The 13137-nt window shown below is 56.7% G+C and overlaps 1 protein-coding gene across 1 annotated transcript in view; it reads right to left on the bottom strand.

Annotated features, from left to right (window-relative positions):
- The window catches only part of RALGDS (ral guanine nucleotide dissociation stimulator), a 57350-nt gene extending 49472 nt beyond the window's left edge, over positions 1-7878 (bottom strand). Inside the window, exon 1 of the mRNA XM_077787899.1 lies at positions 7766-7878. Within this exon, the coding sequence (XP_077644025.1) occupies positions 7766-7783 (18 nt within the window). The 5' untranslated portion in view covers positions 7784-7878. The remainder of the gene's footprint in view (positions 1-7765) is intronic.
- Between the last annotated feature and the right edge of the window lie 5259 nt (positions 7879-13137).

Genomic DNA, 13137 nt, shown 5'->3' on the forward strand with positions numbered 1-13137 from the left:
TCCACTGAATTTATCCATTTTCTTTGGTTATCTCCACAAGCTCTCTCTCTACAGATGAAAAGCATCCCCCATGGTAATTGCAAAGGGGTATGACTGGGTGCTGAAAACAGAACTGAGGTATAACTACACCAAGAATCCCCATCTTCATCCACAGGGTGATAGGGAGTGATAGCCAAAGTTTTGTCGTGTTCAAGCCAAAACCGCTGAATTTGATGCAAAAATCCATTTCTACAGAACCAAGGATTTCCAATTCTTGGCGTTCAAAGGACTCTTCGGGAAGGAATTTGGTTCAAACATTTTCCAGTAGCTTTGCATCCTTTTTCCCTTATTTCCAGGAGGCCCCAGCAGCGCGGGGGACACCGCAGAGGGGGCAGCACGTCCCCCCTGCAGCAGCCCTGGCCACACACCCGTGCTGGGCTGGGCTGTAAATCGGATGAGGCTCATTCCCAGGGGCCCACCATTGATTTCCGTTGCCTGACGACAGGAAAGCTTTATAATCCTATTAACTAAACACCCTTTCAAGCAGCACTGGGAAGAGTGCAAAGGGGACTTGTATAAGCAGTCACAGCCACCCTGTGCAGCACCCAGCCCCAGTAAATGCTGGGCAAATACCCCAAAAGCTAGGCTGTGACACCCAGAGTGATCAGGGAGGGGTCAGCGCTGGCCAGCACAGGGAAAAATTGGATTCCACCACAAAACAAGCTCAGGTCACTGAGCCAGGAGATTTTTCACAGGGACATGGTGCCCACACAGGCAAATTTACAGGAGCTGGCCCCTGAAATACTGACAAATATCACTGCACCTGGTCCTCCTTATGGGTGTTTGACAGCAAAAGATACACAGCTTGGCCCAAAATATATAAACATTCCGTGGGAGAATGGGAATTTCCTTGCTGCTTTCTAAGGAGAAAGGATTCATTTCATCGCGTTTGTAAAACGTTTCAAGAGCGCAGTCAGAACCATGGCTGTGCTCCTGTTCCCTGCAATTCAGAACCATGGCTGTGCTCCTGTTCCCTGCAATTCAGAGCCATGGCTGTGTCACTGTTCCCTGCAATTCAGGACATGGCTGTGTCACTGTTCTCTGCAATTCAGAGCCATGGCTGTGCTCCTGTTCCTTGCAATTCAGAGCCATGGCTGTGTCACTGTTCCCTGCAATTCAGAGCCATGGCTGTGTCACTGTTCTCTGCAATTCAGGACATGGCTGTGTCACTGTTCCCTGCAATTCAGAGCCATGGCTGTGTCACTGTTCTCTGCAATTCAGAGCCATGGCTGTGTCACTGTTCCCTGCAATTCAGGACATGGCTGTGTCACTGTTCTCTGCAATTCAGGACATGGCTGTGCTCCTGTTCCCTGCAATTCAGGACATGGCTGTGTCACTGTTCCCTGCAATTCAGAGCCATGGCTGTGTCACTGTTCCCTGCAATTCAGAGCCATGGCTGTGTCACTGTTCCCTGCAATTCAGGACATGGCTGTGTCACTGTTCTCTGCAATTCAGGACATGGCTGTGTCACTGTTCTCTGCAATTCAGAGCCATGGCTGTGTCACTGTTCTCTGCAATTCAGGACATGGCTGTGCTCCTGTTCTCTGCAATTCAGAGCCATGGCTGTGCTCCTGTTCCCTGCAATTCAGAGCCATGGCTGTGCTCCTGTTCCCTGCAATTCAGAACCATGGCTGTGCTCTTGTTCCCTGCAATTCAGGACATGGCTGTGCTCCTGTTCCCTGCAATTCAGGACATGGCTGTGCTCCTGTTCCCTGCAATTCAGAGCCATGGCTGTGTCACTGTTCTCTGCAATTCAGAGCCATGGCCGTGTCACTGTTCCCTGCAATTCAGAGCCATGGCTGTGCTCCTGTTCCCTGCAATTCAGAGCCATGGCTGTGTCACTGTTCTCTGCAATTCAGAGCCATGGCTGTGTCACTGTTCTCTGCAATTCAGGACATGGCTGTGCTCCTGTTCCCTGCAATTCAGAGCCATGGCTGTGTCACTGTTCTCTGCAATTCAGAGCCATGGCTGTGCTCCTGTTCCCTGCAATTCAGAGCCATGGCTGTGTCACTGTTCCCTGCAATTCAGGACATGGCTGTGTCACTGTTCTAGGCAATTCAGGACCATGCCTGTGTCACTGTTCTCTGCAATTCAGAGCCATGCCTGTGTCACTGTTCTCTGCAATTCAGGACATGGCTGTGTCACTGTTCCCTGCAATTCAGGACATGGCTGTGCTCCTGTTCCCTGCAATTCAGAGCCATGGCTGTGCTCCTGTTCCCTGCAATTCAGAGCCATGGCTGTGTCACTGCTCCTTGCAATTCAGAGCCATGGTTGTGTCACTGTTCCCTGCAATTCAGAACCATGGCTGTGTCACTGTTCCCTGCAATTCAGAGCCATGCCTGTGTCACTGTTCTCTGCAATTCAGGACATGGCTGTGCTCCTGTTCTCTGCAATTCAGGACCATGCCTGTGTCACTGCTCCCTGCAATTCAGAGCCATGGCTGTGTCACTGCTCCTTGCAATTCAGGACATGGCTGTGTCACTGTTCTCTGCAATTCAGAGCCATGGCTGTGTCACTGCTCCCTGCAATTCAGGACACGCAGCAGTCCCCAGGTGTGACCAGGGTGTTCCTGCCTGCCCTGGCCTTTGCCACACCACCCTGGCTGCCCGTTGTGATTCACGCCCGGGCTGGCACACCCCGGGGAGGTGAGGAGCTGGGTCTGTGCGGGACTCTGCCGAGAGGCACAGGCAGGAAACACTCGGTGGGAAATCCGCTGTGGGATGGAGCCAGCGGGGCCGGAGGAGCAGGGCAGGGCGGCTGCTGGGCATTTCAAAGGGACCTCCTGGCTGCGCCGAGGGATGACCCCGACCTCCCTGTTCCCTTTGCAGGCTTTGCTTCCTGCCGCCAGCCCCCGCAGGGCGTTCATGGCAGGGGAGTGGGACTGCACGGAAGAGGGAAAATAAAAAGGGACAGCGGAAGTCCCGGGAAGCCCAAGAGGTGTTATCAGCCCAGACGAGAGCAGGCTCACACGGCCACATCCTGAATCCCAGCACAGCATCATCCCCAGGCTGTGCCAACCTCCCCTCCAGGATCCTGCAGAGCTTCTCCAGCTCACAGCCCTGGCCAGCCCACGGCAGGGTCTACACCACAGCTCACCCAGCTTCTCTCCTCCTCCCTTCCTCTTCCAGACCCTACTGGGAAGTGTGGGGCCTGATCTGGGCTGCCTTGACATCCCACATGTTCTGACATCCCATCTAAAACTTCTGATTTTGTCCAGATGCCCCACAGGGCAGGACAGACAAGGAAGGGCTTCTCCACCCTCTCTGACCCATCGGGCCACCACTGCACCCCTTCCTTCTCCCCAGCCCCTTCACCCTGCTCCCCCTTTCTCCCATCTTTGGAACCTCTCTCGAGGCAGGGTGGTGAAGGACACTGAATTCCAACCACACCGATTCCAGGCAGCTCCAAGCACAGGAGACAGGAGCCCTCAGGGCCACAGCAAACCCGGGAGCACCGAGGGGGCTGTAAATCCTTGCAGAGGATGAACTCCCGCTGCCCTGCAGGGCTTCGAGGGAGGGGAAACTCTGTGATCCCGCAGCCCCGAGCCGCTTTTGACGTCAGCTGATGTCTCCAAAGTCTGCCTTTGACCCGCGGCCAAGGCGCGCAGCGCAAATCCGCGCACACACCCGCGGTGCCTTGGGAGCCAAGAGGTCCCCACGAAATCCAGCCTCCTAAAAACGCAAATCCTCAAGGAAAACAGACGGGTGAGCCCCACCGCGGGTCACGCGGGCTGGACTCGGGCGATCCCATCGGGAAAAGCTGTCAACATCTGGAGGCTCCGCCAGCGCATCCCGCGGCAGCCGGCGCCGGGCAGGGCGGGGTGGATTTAATTTGGGAGCACCCAAAGAGCTGGCAGGGCTGTGACAGCCACCCTGAAGGCCAGGGCTGTGACAGCCCAGGCACAGCGCTGCGGGCAGCTGGAAGGCGATCCTGATGTGCCACCGGCGGCGCGGATGCGACAGCTCTGCCCCAGGGAAAGGTCACGGCTGGTTCCCGGCTCTGGAGGGGACAGCTGGGGCAGGGCTCGGCTGCTGACAGCAGCGACAAGCACGAAATGGAGCGGGGGATCAGGGGTTTCTTCTGATGGGAAGGACGCGGTGATGGACGCGCCTTGCTGAGGTCGCCCGCGGCGGCTTCGGGCTGGAGCTCCGGGATCTCCGAGGATGGAGCCGGCTCGGGTCGCTCAACACGGGCACGGCTCCTCCTGGGTGAGCAGTGCCCGAACAGCGAGCTCTGCTTGTGGCAGCAGAGCCCGGTTTGGCGTGCTGGGCTTTCCCAGGGAGCCGGGCGCTGGCTCTGCTCCCTCTGCCACCGCCTCTGACCCTTCCCAGCGCCGGGCAAGCGAAGCCGCGGCAATAATTCATGGGGAAAACAACAGTGCCATCTGCTGCGCGGCCCCGCCGGGCTCCGGGCAGCCCGGGCCGGCCCCCGCAGGTCGCGCAGCCTGGCAGCCCATCCGGCAGCAGCATCGCTGCAGGGGGAAGGCGGCCCCACAGCTGTCCTGGCGGCCAGCCACAGCTGGATGGGCTCTGGTTTGCACAGAAAGCACAAGACAGCAGGCTGAGAGGCAGAGCAGAGCAGAGAACGTGCTGGAGCCCATCTAGTGACTGCAGAGTGTGAAGGACGTGGAGGAGGGAACAGGCTCACTTGGCAGAAGCAGGCAAAACCCCTTCTTCTCTATCAACGCCTGGAACTGAGACACATCTTCCAACCCTCTCCACAGGCAACGGGAGGGGGAAGAGGGAAGCATTCCCTAACACTCACCAAGACTTGGCGAGCTCCTGCACACCATCCTGAGCATCTCCTTTGGAGAGAAATCCTGGCACTAAGCACGGTGTGCTCCCCGAGCTGTGCTGTGTCACCCCGATATCCCACGGAAACTCCAGGTGGTGGGGACACCTGAGAGAGCAGGGTGAGCCTGAGGGAGCTGACAGCAGCTCCTCTGCCCCTCCAGGCTCAGCACCTGTGTGCAGTTGCCAGCTAACCAGCCCTGCCCCACGAGCGGTGGCAGCTTGGTGGCAGGTGAAGCAGTTGCCCTGCACACGCTGCCTGGAAAGCGCGCTGGCATCCTCGTCAGATGGGTTGCTATAGCAATGGGAAAGGTATCAGAAGCAAAATCTATCTTGATGGATAGTGCAGATTGCTTTGGAGATCACCACCTGAGACCAGAAGCACTGATTGCCCTGATCAGGTCCAGCAGTCAGGCACCACTTAGGGGATGACAGAGTGAAAACGCTACGAGATGAAAAACACAACCCCAAAGATGCCCAGAATAACCAAAGTCCTGAAAAGCCCCTCATTTCTTCACTGAGCATACTGGCTCAGAGATAACACACTGCACTGAGCTAGGGGATGTCAGATCCATCATCACAACATCCCAGAGATTTATTCTGGAGCCTGCAGCAGTCGCTGCATCCTCTGCTCGTGTCTGCTCAGCCCAGGCACACAGACTCAGGCGTGAGTGGGAGCTCCAGATGGAGTGGCTGAGCCATGCCGAGGAGGGACTGTGCATCTCTCCACCTGCTGCCTCCCAGCCCCTGCTGCCAGCTGGACCCTCCCTTGCTGTCACTTGTTGCCAACTCATCCCCCTGCCCCTGCAGAGCAACACCAAGGGTTAACTTCGAGCCGCTGGAGCCACTTCAGACGCTGGGAGCAGATGAAAGGAAAACCAGAAGCAAATGCAGCTCCCACCGAGCTGAGCTCCCTGCGTCCTGCCCCCAGCCTGCCCAAGGCTGCTCATCCACCATCTGCTCCCTTCTCCTGCCCAAACGGCCAGAGGGGGACTGAGGGGATGAGTCTGCAGCCCTGGGAGCTTGGGTCAGGATGGAAGCCACCTCCTGACCCAGCTCAAGAGCAGGTTTCCGTTTTAAAGGCTGAAAGTCACCCTTGCACGTGAACCTTGGCTTTCACATGTCGGGACACCTGGAACAGCACACCTGCAGTGCTTTGAGATGAAAAAAACCTCCTTGTTTGCTCAGCTTATTTACTTTGCAACACTCAGTTTTACCAGTTGTTTGTGTGGGCCTTTCCCTTAGCAACCAGGGAGAGGAACATTTACAAGGCATGAAAAATGTAGCTGTACAGCCCTCAGAACTGGCAGGGTGCGGCTGCGGGTGCAGCTGCAAATTCCTCTTAACTGGTAGCCACAAACAGCGGGACCTCAATGAATTGCACCCCTAAAAAGGCAGAGTGGCTCATCGTCTTCAGCAGGAGGAACCAGGATTTGAAACCTCTCCTCTTCACTCATGCAGGATCCTGGGCTTGGAACAAATATCTCTATGTGCCTCAGTTTACCCATATAAAATATACCTATAAATAATTATATAAAATGGGATAAGCATAAAAACTTGACAAGAAGGCTAAAACTGAGACCTTAATGCAAAACATTCTGTAGGATTCCATATGCATGCCCCAACCTGGGAGGCTGAGCTCTGGACATCTTTTTCCAGACAACCTTACACCTTTAATCTTCTGGATCTCCCAGCAAGATCAATTTTCCCACTCCATAAAGACAGAAAACTCTCATTCCTGACCCTAGAAAGGGTCAGGACCCAAACTCCAGTATTTTGGTTGCCAATCCCCTTTGCCAAAGGGACATGCCACCATCCAGCACACACCGGTGTGGCACTAGGGCCTGCCTCAAAAATGTGCCCCCAAGAGAGCTCATCCAGCTTTTGTTTGTTGGGCTGGACCAAGGTGAATGAGGCCCAGTCTAAAGAGACCCACAAGGTGCAGGAGGCAGCTCTGGAATGCACATTTTCCAGTCCAAAAATGGATCCCAGCCCACTTCTCCAGCACAGCATCAGCCCTTCCCTTTATTCATCCCTGGTCTCCAAGGAGCCATTGCTGCCCACTTACGTTCCCAGCAGCCCCACCAAGGGCAGCAGCACAGCCCCCCCTTCCCAAGGATGGGATCAAACATCAGAAGAAGAGAGAGTAAAAAGTCAGAGGAACATCAGGACCAAACCCAGAGTCGTGTTCTGGTGCCACCCCCAAATTTCATACCTTTGCTTCATCCTCCCCTACCCCAATAGCACCTGGGGGGTTTGGGAGCGCAGAGCTTTAGCCCACCTCGGCTCGATTTAGCTTCCTTGGCCTCATAAACACACTAGGCAGAGACAAGGCACCTGCTGATGCCCCTTGGCCTGAGCGGTGCCAGGGGAGCCGGCCCTGGCTTGGCACAGCACGGAGCAGCGCCAGCCTGCCAGCAGCATCGCGGCACAGCGGCTGCTGCAGCATCGCAGCGCCCTCAGACCCCGTCCCAAACCGCGTCCCTTTCCTTCCCCATCCTTCCGCTCCTCTTCTCCCAGCCGCATCAACCATTATACAAACAGAAAGCGAAAAAAATAAGAAAAAAAAAAAAACCATTGAAAAACACACTTCCCCCGCTCCCTCGGCAAAGCTGCCGCTTCTCCTCCGCCAAAGCCCCCGCTGCAGACCAGGCACCCGGGCTGCCGGCACGGACAGTGACCGCGGCCCCAAAAGGCAGCGAGGGACGGACACCTGCAGCTACAGACCCCAGCAAGCCCCGCCAGAGCCCCCCAGAGCCCCCCAGAGCCCCCCAGAGCCCCCCGGCGCCGCGCACCCATCACTCCCCGCCGCGGACACGCGTGGGCCGCCCTGAGCCCCGTCCAGCGAGGCTTTTGCCGGGGAGCGAGCCCGGCAGCAGCGCACCGGGCCGGGGCGACCCGTGACGAGCGAGCCGGGCACTGCCCCGCGCACTCACCTGGCTGTCGATCATCATCGTGCCCCGCTCATAGCCCCAGCGCCGCGCCGGGAGCCGCTGGGGCCGCGCTCAGGGCCCCGCCGCGCTGCCCGGCGGCCGCGGCCGATGCTGCGAGCCGGCCATGGGCCCCCGCTGCCCCGCCGAGCGGGCCGGGAGCGCCGAGCGGGGCGGGACCGGGGCGGGCACCGCCACCGGCACGGAGGGGGCGGCTCCCGGCTCCGCCCGGCCCCGCTCCCGGAGGGGGGAGCGAGTCCGCAGCGGCGGCACCCGCGGGCATCTCCGCGCTGCCACCCGCGGGCATCTCCGCGCTGCCACCCGCGGGCATCTCCGCGCTGCCACCCGCGGGCATCTCCGCGCTGCCCCCGCGGGCATCTCCGCGCTGCTACCCGCGGGCATCTCCGCGCTGCCCCCGCGGACATCCCCGAGCTGCCCCCGCGGACATCCCCGCGCTGCTACCCGCGGGCATCTCCGCGCTGCCCCCGCGGGCATCTCCGCGCTGCCCCCGCGGGCATCTCCGCGCTGCTACCCGCGGGCATCTCCGCGCTGCCACCCGCGGGCATCTCCGCGCTGCCACCCGCGGGCATCTCCGCGCTGCCCCCGCGGGCATCCCCGCGCTGCTACCCGCGGACATCTCCGCGCTGCCCCCGCGGGCATCTCCGCGCTGTCACCCGCGGGCATCTCCGCGCTGCCACCCGCGGGCATCTCCGCGCTGCCACCCGCGGGCATCCCCGCGCTGCCACCCGCGGGCATCCCCGCGCTGCCACCCGCGGGCATCTCCGCGCTGCCACCCGCGGGCATCTCCGCGCTGCCACCCGCGGGCATCCCCGCGCTGCCACCCGCGGGCATCCCCGCGCTGCCACCCGCGGGCGCCGCTCCGGGGGTACGCGGAGCGAGCACCGCTTCGCTTTTTGGGTGTTTTTGGATGACTGGGGGAAGGCACCGTGCGGACCCCGCCGGGCAGCGGGCGAACAGGAGAACAGCTTGGGGGCTGAGAGACACCCCCGGGACCCCCCGAGCTCAGGAGGAGAGGCCGGGGCGGGGAGCCAGGGCTCCATTCCGGCTGCTCATCTCCGCTGAGCCCGGCACCGAAACGGGGCACGGGCAGCGCTGGCGGAGCCGCGGGTCCGTGCGGGAGCTGGGCAGGCAGCGGGGTTGCCCTGGAAACAGAGCGGCTCCGCTCCCCATCGTTTGTCATCTGGAGGCCGATGACACGAGCCATTGGAGCGGCGGCGGGAGGAGAAGGAGCCGGGAGGAGGAGGCTGCGATGCTCCGCTGCAGCCGGCGCTGCAGGGCCGCTCCTGGGCACCAGCACCAGCTTTGTGCGGGGTGGCAGCGGCGGTGAGCGGCGGGGCTCAGCCCCGCACCTGCCCGTCCCGCTCCTCCGCGGCTCCGGCCGGGGAGAGCAGCCAGGAAAGGAAAAGGTGCTGCCAGGGCTCTGCCTCTGGCACTAGATGCTGCTACAGAGCAACGTGGTTCTAATTATAGTAACGGTGTCAGTGAGAAAAACAGTGAGAAAAACACGCACGTCAGAAGGTCTAGAGCTATGTGGTTCGCTGCTGGCAAAACTCGCTAAAAACCACACCAGAATGAAGCGCTTTTTAAATGTCATTTGTACTCATCTGGCTCGCTGTAAATTGGCTAAAGGTTCAGCAGGGAAGCAGGGGGATGATGTGGGCATACAAGCAGTGGAGATTTGTGGTTAAAACTGCCTTTCTACTCCTAAGGATTTACACTAGTTTTACACAAAACAGCGACATTTGGTGGATCTATGTTTAAGCTAAATATACACAGGAAAAGTCACGTCAGTGCAGCAACACTCGTGGAGAAAGGAGGGAGTCTGGTGGGCAGGCAGACATTCAAATGTCACTCTTCAGATGGGTTTTTCTAGTGATGCTTTCCTAAATCGTTTGATTGTGTGGAGCAGAACTCCAGGGTTGGGGATTTACCGTGAGTAAAATACAACCCAACCCACTCCTGTAACGCCTTCTCCAGTTCCTGCTGTCCCCAGAACGGCCTGTCACTGCCTCTGTCACTGCCTCTGTCACTGTCACTCCACCTGGAGAGCAGCTGTTGCTCTGTGCGTGCCATCCCTGGGGTCCCACGGGGACTCACCGGGGCAGGAGGTGAAGCAGAGCAGGTGGGACACAAGTGAGAAAATAATAACCTTGGTGCTGAGAGCTCCCTTTGAGATCAGAGCAAATCCCCACTGAGTGCAAACACAGAGCAAGAGACACAATCCCTCCCTCAAAGAGCTGAGCAGGTGAGACAAAGGGCAGGGGAGTGAACCCAGCAGCCCTGGCAGGGAGCTCCCAGCCTTGCAGCTCCTTTCCACCACCAGCTGCATTTTGAGCAGGGAATGTGTAAATTATGTTCTTACCCCTCCTCACCCCCTCTGCTCAAAGATCATCTCATTTCCGTGCCCCACAGCCACAGATCTCACCCACAGAAGGTTTGACTAAGCCAGTCCTTCCATAACTGCTGATGTGTGGTACAAAATGACATTTCTGGTCAAAAACTGTCAGGGAGCATCACCTGTGGGAGGGTTATGGGAAATCCAAACCAGAGAGGAAAAGAATCCTAATCTGGCTAAGTGGAAATTATTCTTGCCCTATCAGTGGGGAGAACGAGAGGATCAGAGTCTGGCCCCACCTCAAATCATATTCAGTGCTGGAAATTTCACATCACACAGAGAAATTTGCCCTTTGGGGGTGGATGAACTGGGCAAGACAGCAGCAGGGAGAAGGAAAGAAACAGCCTGTCAGATGGGTGCTTAAATTAGAGGGACTATGAATGATGAGTCTGTTCCAGCTGAGCTGAAAGGGATGAAGGAAAAAGGGGCCCTGGGGAGGGCAACAAGCTGCTGCTCTGAGGCTGGGTTAAGGGCTTGAGTGGGAAATACCTTGAGAGCAAATCACATCCCCAGGCAGTGGGGTTTGTTTACGTGTGGCGATTCAGTTTTCATGCACTTCCCTGCATTTCTAAGTCCAAATTCCTCTGGCACAAGAACACGTAAGACAACATTGTCCCCTGTGGTGAGAGTGACACTCTGCTGCCTTCCTACCACGTGCCTCAGTTTCCCCACTGTGCACTGGGTGTGGAATGCACATCAGAAAGCAGATCCTGGTGAAGCTCCCACAGTGCACATGAGCCTCAGGCTGCACAATCCAAACTGGGAGAAGGAAAAGTCGCTGCTGCTGCTGGGGGAAGGGGATTAATCAGCAGGAGATGACATCAGGAGTCCAGCCTTTCATTAATTTCATTAATTGCAGGAGGGCACGAGCTGATTCAGGGAGCATCTCCCACACAGCGCTGTGGGTTATTATTTTTTTTTTCTGCAGATATTCTCCTGCTCCCTGGAGGCACTGGGAGTTTGTAGGTACTGCTTTAAACCACGGCCCCGTGGAGCAGAACTGTGTCACACAACACAAGCCATTCCCCTGGGGAGAAGCTGCAGGCCTGCCAGGAAAATAAACATGTTTGGCACAGCACAAACCAGGCCATTATGGTGTCAATCAGAGGGCTGAGGATTCGGCCAAAAGGCAGCTCAGATGCAGAGCTCAGACCAAGCCCTTCACAATTTGTCCAAAACAGGTACCCCAAAAACACAGACCACCCTCTATCACCCATCATTTGTGCTGCAGAACTTCCTCTCATGGAGGATTTATGAGTATCTGCACAAAAATCCAATAATTAATGTGGCAGAGTGAAGCCCTGTGGCTGCAAACCCAGAGCAATTTCCAGCAGAATTAAGGCATAAGGGGAATTGGCCATTGCCACAGCTGATCTATGGATTTGTGGCTGCTATGGAACTTCACGTTTTTCTTGGAATTTGAGTACTTTTCTATGAGGTCTAGCCCAGCCCAGACATGTACTGACACAAGGAGATAAAATTATCTGGCTTGACTGGACAGTTCCTTCTGGCTGGTAAAGAATCCATATGCATATATGTATAATTAGCATAATGAGAACCCAGTTTCAGCATGGCCTTGAGGCACTAATTCATTTAACAAATAAGAAACAGACAGTATTAATCCTGGGCTGGTTGGAAGTGTATCTTTCTGGAAATATTTGGATAAGTGTTTTTCCTCACCATTTTGGCTTAGGTGAGGAGCCCGGTCACCCAACGTACATAGCAGGGGTTTCAGTTCTGGTTTAGTTATGTAAAGGGGAATCTTCCTCCTGCACCACATCACTAAGAACAGTCTGGAGAAAAAGTAATAAAGACCTTTTGCTGGATTAAGCACAAATCAGCCAACCCAGCTGCCACTGGGGCTTTGGGGCTGGAGGTATTTCAGGTACCTTATCTATATGATGGCTCCGTGAAAGCTTTTTTAATTAGTCTTCTGGAAGATGAAATGCCTGCAATGACAGTGGCAAGTGCCATTTCCAGCCTGCTCACAGGACTGAAATGGCTCGTTAAGTCATCTGCAATCAGTGCTGGGGCCCTAAAGCTCTGAATACTTGATTCGCTGCCATACAGCAATTTTCTCATGTGAAGAGAAGCAGGAACAGTCAGGCACCTCTTCCCTATTTTCCCTCTCTCTGCCAAATGAGCTTTTTTTCCCTCTTTTTTTTTTTTTCTTTTTTTCCTTTACCTCCCCTAAAGTGTTTCCTTAGAAACAGCCCGTTCACCCTTTCACCCTGCTCCTCCTCTCCCTGCTGAGCTCCCGTGGCCTCTCTGCTGCTGCCTCTGAGAGCACAGGGGCTGACAGACGTGCTCAGCCCTTCGGTGGCAGAGGGAGATGATGCTGATGGCAGCCCTGCTGTGACAAGGGAGGTGGCACAGGCACCCCCGTGCTGTGACCTCAGCTGCCAGCCTCACCCGAGGGAGCTGCCAGGCTCTGAGCGCCTGCTTCAGCTCCTCAGCACATCCAAGGAGAGAAAATGTGAACCCCAGCCCGCTTCCAGCTCCACGCTGAACTCCCAGCTCCTCCAGAGCATTTCATCACGGAATGAAATCATCCTGTTTGCTGGAAAGGCATCAGCTCGTGCTGTCAGCTCCAGCAGCTTCTCGCCAATTTATTTCACAGAGCTAAGAAAAATTGGAAAGGGCTGAAGCAAGGAGAGGAACACGAGCATCTCAAAACCAGATTTTCTGTGTTGGAAAAGATTACATGATCCGCAGAGACATGTGACCCAGGGAAAAGGTTCAGAGCACATCTGTGATTGAAATAAACCCGAAGAAGTTCAGGCTGCTCTGAGCTGTGCCAGCTCTGTCTAAACTTGGGTCTCCAAAGCGCAGACTGGAATTTGGGAGATAACTGCTAGATGAGTTCACACTGCTTGTCCTGTCAGACCCGGGCTCTTACGGGCAATGCCTGGCACCAGCTCTCTGCTGAGAAGGTCCAAGAAATCCTGCTGCACACCAGTCA

The sequence above is a fragment of the Lonchura striata genome, chromosome 22 (genome assembly GCF_046129695.1).
Source record: "Lonchura striata isolate bLonStr1 chromosome 22, bLonStr1.mat, whole genome shotgun sequence".
NCBI classification, from domain to species: domain Eukaryota; kingdom Metazoa; phylum Chordata; class Aves; order Passeriformes; family Estrildidae; genus Lonchura; species Lonchura striata.